General features: G+C 45.6%; 1 protein-coding gene across 3 annotated transcripts in view; it reads left to right on the top strand.

Moving 5' to 3' along the window:
- The window catches only part of CD96 (CD96 molecule), a 29507-nt gene extending 28834 nt beyond the window's left edge, over positions 1-673 (top strand). For all 3 annotated transcript variants that reach the window (XM_086627446.1, XM_086627369.1, XM_086627306.1), the window contains one exon: positions 565-673. In XM_086627446.1, coding sequence (XP_086483572.1) covers positions 565-673 — 109 coding nt within the window. The remainder of the gene's footprint in view (positions 1-564) is intronic.
- Positions 674-9025: the final 8352 nt, after the last annotated feature.

Genomic DNA, 9025 nt, shown 5'->3' on the forward strand with positions numbered 1-9025 from the left:
GGATGGATTTTTTTCACTGATTTCGGACAGGACCTTTCTTTATCTTGGCCTATAAATCGACAAAAAAAAACTTACGAGTCTTTAAATATACCTTCAGAGAACAGTGTGAGCAAAAGATCTCTGGAAGGGTTTTGAATGGTTCACCAGGACCATGATCCACTTCTTTGAAAGCATGAATAAAGTAAAATTGTGAGGTGGGAGCTGAGAAAGCCAAATGAATACCAGGAGATACAGGGGGGCTGTAGAACAGAAACAGGGAAGTTGCGTGTACGAGAAACATCAGATGCTCTTACAAAGGCTTAATGAATCATAGAATGGTTTGGGTTGGAAGGGACCTTACAGATCATTTAGATCCAAACCCCCTGCCATGGACAGGGGTGCCTTCCCCTGGATCAGGTTGCTCAAAGCCTCATCCGACCTGGCCTTGAACACTTCCAGGGATGGGGCATCTACAACTTCTCTGGGCAACCTGTAATGTCCTTCTACCTCCTCCTGTGAACGTTTCACAAGTGTTTTACACAGCTTTTGTGTGACTGATGGTGTGTTTTTCCTCTTCTGTTTCAGCATGAACAGACCTCCGTCTTTCAAGCCCCCACCACCTCCCGTAAAGTACATCTCCATGGTGGAGTCTGACGGGACTCCCCCATCCTGCCACGAACTGGAAAACCTGTGACATCGCCCACAGCCCTTGTCGAAGGTGCAGGGCACCGACACAGTCAAAAGGCTCCGTCTTTCCAGCTGTGAGCACAGGAGTTCGGTGTTAACGACCCGCATTAAAATTCAGAGCGCCTAAATGACATTAATGTCAGATGGAAGCCGAGCACTCCTGAGGACACTTACTGCATCCCATCCCTCTCTGTGTGTGCATTACATTAACACCGATATTGAGTGTCACCATGAGATTACATGTGCTTAACTTGGATTGGGTGACCAGCCAGGAATTTGCTTCCTTTTTGACTGGAGCAGATGAACACATCACTCCGCCAGCCAGCCTGGAGGGTGGGGAAGCTTTTTGTTTTGCTGAGTGTATAGAGACAACAGCTCTGCCCTATGGACACCGCGACTGCACAGGAACGTTGGCTCAACACCAGCTTTTAGATACCTACGTGAGCCGTTCTTAGAGCTGTTATTTTTTACTATACAAATATTGACAAATAAGGCCAAATATATAATTTCCTATCACTGTGAAACCAAACAGACAATAATCAGCACCTTGCACGGAAAGAAGACAGCCTGCAGCTGTTGCCATGGGGCTGCAGTGCGGAGGGGCTGGTGAGACCAAAGGGCATAGTGCAGGTCTGATGGAAGTGTTTGTGAAGAAGACTCGGTTGCCGTTGGTGAAGTCGCAAGAAAGAGTCAACTTTGGGCCATGTACAAGCCACCTGTGGACCAGAGACTTAAGGGCTAAAGCAGATAAGGACCGTAAAGATACTGGGAAATGCCAGTCCTTTTGGAAGGGCTGTGTCTTTGAAGCAATAATTACTCTTGAGTCTGCTTTTCTGAAATTATATTTACCGTACACTTGAAGGAAAAAAATGAATATGATAATTTTGTTCTCCTTTGATCTAATGAGCTTCTGTCATTTGCTATCTTCGCAGTTTTCAAGACCTCAGGGGTAATTTCCCAAGTGGCTTAAGCCTATGGAAGGGATGGTTCGGTCTTACCCCTACCCTGTCCAGGCCACACACCTCCTTGTATTGACACTAATAACTAAATGACTGTACCGAGGGTGGGATCAGCTCAGCCCGCTCCACCGTTCTCAGCCAGGTCAGCAGCCGTGTGATCACTGATGCCAGGCACAAGAGCTGCAGCAGGAGCACTGCCTTTGGCAGCAGTGTGGTCCTACCTTGTCTGCAGCCAGTCAAGAAACTGTCCCTCCAAGCTTGTTTGAAAATATATTGTTGCTGCAAGGGTATTTCTGCAATCAATGCAAATCAACTAAAATTCAGCCATGTCAAGCTTGAAATTGGTATTCTGATTTAGGAATAGGGTTTGCTTTATATACTGCTAAACACTGGTCAATGAGTATCAGGGTTCAGAGCCCTATATTTCCTGGGACTCTAGTTGAACTTACTGGAAAGAATGATCTGACAGACTATTTTAAAGTATTTTGTTGTATTGTTTACCTTATAGCACAAGCAGTTCTAAATCCATCACTAAGGAAATATCTGTGTTGAACAGAAAACACTTTCCTTCCTACGAAACTATACAGACTTTGCACGCATGGAAGGCTGAATATTAATTTGAGAGTTTCTTGTCTGTATGGGTTTGTAGAAGCAAAATAGTTTAACTTTCACCATACTGTCAGTCACTGCAAAAGAAGGTAGCTTTTTTTTTATTAAAAAAAAAAAAAATCAGAAAAAAAAAAAAAAACACAAAAAACCAAAGCTGGATAGCCGTATTCTAAGGAATATGCAGAGCCAGGACCTTCTTCCTCGTCATTAGATGAGGATGACTGCCTGTAGCATACCTATCGAAGAGGGGTTATTTTGTCATCACGTATATTTTAATCCCCACGGTTGCTTCAGGTCGAAATGTTCCCTCCACACTGAGGTTTTCCAGACTTGGAGTGGCTTCCACCGCCACCCGCCAACGGAGCCGGGCTGCAGGGAGAGCTACCAGCAGCTTTGGCCCGGTCCCTGACCCATCCAACCTCGAAGGACTCTGTTGCTTCCACAAATCCGGACCATCAATGTGAAGATCTCCAGGTGATGCCCGCCCGGCTGGGGAGCACTTCCAGCCCCTCCAGAGGGGTCTGAGGCAGACCCCCCCACCGCCCACTGGGGAAGCACCGGCGGGCACTGCAGCCGCGCTCCCGCCGCCGCCCAGCAGGTGGCGCCGCAGCACCGCAGCCGGCGACGAGCGGGGCCCGTCCCCGCGCCCGTCCGCGCTCCCGCTCCCGCTCCCGCTCCCGCTCCCGCTCCCGCTCCCGCTCCCGCTCCCGGTCCCGGTCCCGCCCCGCTCCCGGAGCTGAGGCGGCGGCGGCGGCGTCCCCGTCCCCTGCCCGCCCCTGGCGGACCGCGGCTGACGGACGCGGAGAAGGAGGATGCTTGCCTTCCCCTGCCAGCTCCAGAGAGGGAACAGGGGAAAGGGCAGCCATCAGTGTGCGACCTGGGCGGAGAAGGAGGGAGAGGAAATCCCCACCTGCCAGTCCCCATCTTTCCGTTTTTCTGCCACTAAATTGAGCGTAGGATAGTTTGTATTTACGTTTGGCTTCATCTGTTCATCACCAGGATAAGCGTGTAACATATAGTTACTCAAAAATTGTGATTAAGTTCAAAATTGACGCCTGCTTTAATATAAAGAGGGGAAAAAAAATCTCTAAAGCCATTATTTTTGGTATCAGCCACACCAGTATGTAAACTTAAATAATTCAGCTTGGACTGGGTTCTGTAAACCCTGGAATAGTTTGGCCCTAGATGCTTGAAGATGGCTACAGATAAACGCTCTTCTGTAAGAGTAAATTGTTCAAATCTTAATGCATGGGTACGGAAAAGATTATTTTTTCAAAAAGTGTTACGTTGCTAAACACAAATCCATGACACAATGAAACCTGTAAAGCAGATCCAAACTAGTATCTGAGATCATTACACAGCTGTAACAGCAATACACTGGAAAGCTAAGCAGGAAGGTGGGTTTATGTACAAGAGGTTTTCATCCGCTTCTAGGGAGAGAAGAAATGGTGCAGGGAGAGGGGAAAAGAGGATGAAAGCAAGAAATTTGTTTCTAGTACTTGTTTTCAGTTACTATTGTGCCTCGTGAAGTCAGTGGTAGAGCCCGGGGACTTCAATGGAGTGACTTTTCCCAGTGCTCCGCGGTTTATATTCCAGCTGGTTGCATCCAGGCGGTGTCGGGCCCCGCTAACCAGCGGGAAAGGCTGCCAGCCCCCAGCCCGTGGGGTGCACGGGGCAGGCGAGTGTCCTCAGCCTCTGCCTGGTTTCCACCTCTCTGACAGCAGAGGGGACAGCTGGGAGCTGAGGGGGATGCCCTGGTCCTGGCGCACCTGACAGCATATCCTGAATTACCTTTTGCCTGGCTCTGAATCACGCGTCTTTTTTAAACAGCGTTGTAGCAGCTTTTCTTGCAAGGCACCTTTTGCTCCTGCAGCTTAATTCCGCTCGGCTCGTTTATTTAAGAAGCCCCCCTGTAGTTTGCACGGTGTGCTCCAGGCACTGCCATGCAGGCAGCGGAGCCTGGGAGTGGGCTGTAGGAGAGCACAGGCTGCCCGGTGACCCCAGAGCCGGGCTCATTAGTTAATAGTTGCTGATAATAGGCTTTGCCACCTGGGATTTCCCGGGGAAACAGCCCACCTTGACGTGAACCCACAGAGTTTTCTCTCTTCGGGAGGTGTTTTCCTCGTTGCAGCTGTGCTGAAAGCCTCGTGATGTGCTCCGGCTTCGTTTCAATGTATGTGTGTGTTTGAAAAAGCTGTGTACGGAAATTACACCAGGTATTAGTCACCTTACGTAGTCCTTGCTGGACGTAAAGCCATCGCTTCCCAGAGCAGGCGAACGTTAGGAAGGTCTGTGTGCACGTAAACTCCAAAAGAAGCAGTACAGGAAGGAAAAATTTTGGTTTACTTTTTTATTGTTTGTATTAGTAGGTAATTCTTCCTGACTCTGCAATTAACTTTGAAAAATAAGCCAACAGAAGGCTTCTAAAAAGCTCTGCAGGGGGATAATGATTACTTAATCCTGTCTAAGGAGATTTTAATGGAAATAATATGGAATCATATTATATTTAAAATGGTTCCTTAAGGACAAGAAAAAGCTCAGGGAAGTCTCCAGCACAGATTATTTTATTTCAGAGAACATCAGATTATGTCTTTAAAATTCCTTTTCCATCTGTTTTCTAGCACATGATGTTTCATCTCTTTCCTTTCAAAGTCTCCTGTACCAGGTTGCTACAGTAAGATTTTTAATCAGTGGGGAAAAAAAAAAAGCTATCTGTTTGCCCCTTGGTTCCTTTCCGAACAGGAGGACTTCCAAATGGACTCTGGCATCCTACACAGCTTGAGACACCCTCATGTGGTGTAAATTAAGTATTGAATAGCTCGCTATTGTCAGACAAACCACAGGTGCCAGGGCTTGGCTTAAAGAGACCAGTAAAGAAAGCCGAGAGAGAGAAGCAGGTGACATACTGACGAGAACGGACACGGAGGCTGAGTGGTGGACGGAAAAAGTGGGAGGAAGTCGATATTACAAAGGGTATATTATATGATAGACATCTAAGTGTTTGCAATGGACTTAGGAAATGCAAAAAGCGCTGGGATAGCCACAGTGTTTTTCTGACTCGATGTAAAAGGGAAAGTGAACGTTGCTCTTCGGTCTACTGCGCCTGAAGAAGCGGTGTTTTAAACGCGGTGATGTCTGCGGAGCTTTGTGATTGAGTGTATCCGATGGTTTTAAATGTTAAATAATTCCATTACAGTCAGGGTAATGAACAGCTTGGAAGAGCCTGAGTATACTTACACGAAATGTTGAGCAATTAGCTCCTCTCTGTGAGAGTGAACCCTGCAGTTTTCTTCTCATCAGTAGCAAAGTGACCTTTAAAATATGCGGATGACATAGAAGCCGTTTCAATAACTTATTTGATCTGTTGTCTGCTGATAAATTGCATGTAAGGATCTAGACTTTACACGGCACACTAGATTTTTGGACTGAAATGGAAGATTTTGGAAACGTTAACTGAAAGCTTTTTAACAGTAGCAATGCCTCCTGTTGAATAATGGGACGTGTGTTATTAGGGCACTCGACCTGGGAAAGGGAAGGAGGCTGAGCTCCCTGTAGCACTTGATGTTATCAGCGTGTTTTCAGCTGCTTTAGAGCACTTTCCAAAGTCCATTGTTCTGGCTTTATATGCTGTATATATACATATATATGTTAGGTGGCATATACAGCAACCTAACCACATGTTAAAATCAAAATAAACCACATCTGGGTGTTTGGAATTGTCTGACAGTGAAACTCGAATGCCTCTTAGTGCTTAAGTAGCATCAGCCCAATCCGCACGTTTTTTCTTATTATTATGTATTTGAAAATAGGAGAGCTAGGGGTATGGGAATGGGATTTGAGCTGCTAGATTTTCTGGGCTGCCCATGACATTGGCTTGTACTCTGCGCCAAGGCATGAGGGAATAGCTGAGCTCTTTCAGTAAATCCACATAAGGCATAAATACGGCTATATAATCCGTGGGGAAAAATGGATAGTAAAGTTTTAGTCAGGCCGTCCTCACTGCCGAATGTGATTCTTATGTGAATACTTCAGAAACAACCTACTGACCTTGATACAGAACTAAAAAAAACCTCAGTAGTGTGATGTTTTTCCTGCCTGCTTAGGCATTCATTTCTGCAGCCACTTAAACGCGTGCTTGAGGTGGAGCATTTGAACGGTCTCAAGTGAGAAGACCCTAGATCATTTGTGGGTTTAGTCGGTGGAAAATAAAATTGTATGATTAATGCACGTTTGTTCCCTCCAGCCATCGCAATTAACATTCATCATTGCAGGGTTTGGCACTGATTACAGAACAAAATTGCAGAGTTTTGTGGAGATGGAAAGAGGTTGAGGTCTTTCCCTTCTCCAGGCTGAATAGGATTATTATGTGGGAGCTACAGCATTTTCCATTAGTTACACTACTGGTCCATATGCCTGCAAGTTTATCTTCTTTAAATCACTATATTATTTCACTCTCTTTCTCATGTTCCCGCCATCACAGCTTGGGACTCCCCAGCAAACCAGTGCATGGTTAGATATGGTTGGCAACCATGGCTGTTTCAGTGTAGCGTAGAGGCAGCCATTTCACCACAGCTGGTATGTTCTCAAGGACTTCATTGTGTCTCTGGGGCAGTATTTCACTGTGGCCAGTGAAACTGAAAACACCAAAGGTGTAGTCTCGAGCCAAAGGGGAGGGAACAGGTGGTCCCCAGACCACCAGAGGGGAGGGAACAGGCAATTTAATACTCTTCTTTTCTAGAGAAGCACAGGGAAGATTTTTGGACCATAACAAAGTTCTGCCAGTGGTTACTGCTGGCAAGTATCTGTGCATCACATCTGATGTGCACAGCTGAGGTCTCATCCTGCGGTGCTGAATGGATGCACCTCCTCCTTCTCTCATCATTCTCGTGTTGAGCTGTTGGTGTCCCGCACAGTTGAAACGTCCTTTGTGGCTTGAAGGTCTAGAAACCATCTTAACCACCAGAGCCAGGGTATACTCATGTTGCACGTCATAGCCAGGGGATGCTGAAACTAGCTGTGAACAAGTGAGAAAGTCACCACGCTGCAGGAGTACTGGAGGACCCTGATGCTGTCACATGCTCCAATACTATTAAAAAGTGATGGCAAAGGGTCAGAGACTTTTGGGAGGCTGCAAAGGGAGCAGGTTTGAGACTCCCCCCTCTCCAGCTTTAGCCGCCTTCTTTTCTAGCTGATCTGATGGCGGAGGACTGCTAAGACCTACTCTCCTGGTAGAGGCAACTGCCCAAGGTAGTGGAAATTAGACTCATTTTCTCACAACAGAGCTCCCCTACATGCTCCCCTTGAGACCCCGCAGTCTGTCATACACACTCCCTCTTCTTTATGTCATTTGGAAGATGGGAAATGCAGGACGGGGACTGGTGAGGACACCAAGAGAACCATGTCAGCACTCAGCCCTGATAGTTTTGGCTCAAGACTACACCTTTGGTGTTTTCAGTTTCACTGGCCACAGTGAAATACTGCCCCAGAGACACAATGAAGCCCTTGAGAATATACCAGCCTTGGTGAAATGGCTGCCTCTACACTACACTGAAACAGCCATGGTTGCCAACCATATCTAACTATGCACTGGCTTGCTGGGCAGTCCCAAACTGTGATGGTGGGAACATGAGAAAGAGAGTGAAATAACATAAAGTAGTGATTTAAAGAAGATAAACTTGCAGGCATACGGACCAGTAGCATAACTAATGGAAAATGCTGAAGCTTCCACATAATAATTCTTCTTTCGGTTCAAGATATAAATTTAATTGCAAGAGAAAATGTTTATGATCCCATACCTATGGCTTTGCACAGCGTGGCCTGCTCTTTCCTACATCAGAAACAAGCGTACTAGATGGTCTTAATGGGAAGGTGGAGCAGGGTGCAGGACAGTTGAATGTCTATCAAACCTATATTCGTCCTTGAGAGTGAGGAGTCCTAGGTCAGGAGTGCTTAGTGGAAACCTGTTACTGAAATTGCACTATTTTTAAGATTGTTCAATACCAAAGCTCTAAAAGCAAAATGCCTTTGCTCCCTTCCTTGAATAGGAAAATGCAAATTTATGGAAGGAGAGAGATTCTGGTTGTATTAGGTCAAAATGCATACTTAACATATGTGTATTTACAGATACATTAAGTTTGTACTTGCTTTAAATATGTAGTTCAATTAGCATTTTACCGTGTATTAATTAAAACATTCTATGAATAATGTGCAAATCGTAATAGGTCAAATGAAAAAACTTATTTAAATAGTAGTTATTTTAAAATACTGTGTACAAATATAGTACAAAAAATACTGTGTACTATAAAATGTTTCCTTACAGATGGAACAGGGGACTTGGGAAATATACACCCTTACTATTTAATATTCAGCCTTCAGTCACTTGACTGTGAAAAATTATCTTTCAGAGCAATATTATTTTTTTCTGCTACCATTTTTTCCACTCCATATGATGAATGTCAGAAACGAGCCCACGTAAATAGTTTTCACGTTGTTTATTTGGGGACAAAGTCAGTGGAGCAAAGATCACAGCGCTGGGCGCATGACCGTAGCCAGAGGCACGCCAACACAATCCTCAGTGGGTGATTTACACTGTAATTCGTTACATAATCATAAATGTTTTTGCATATTCATTATTATCTCGGGGGACAGGGAGGAGATATTACAATTAGTATTTACACAGGTCTGCCTTACTCCCCCCTCCCACCAGTCATGCGCAGTTTGTCCTGGTGGTCATCCCAGGGGTCGGTGTGGATGAAGTCAGGAGTCTTCATCAGCATGAACTTTTCACCATG

The sequence above is a fragment of the Tauraco erythrolophus genome, chromosome 1, assembly GCF_009769465.1.
Source record: "Tauraco erythrolophus isolate bTauEry1 chromosome 1, bTauEry1.pri, whole genome shotgun sequence".
NCBI lineage: Eukaryota > Metazoa > Chordata > Aves > Musophagiformes > Musophagidae > Tauraco > Tauraco erythrolophus.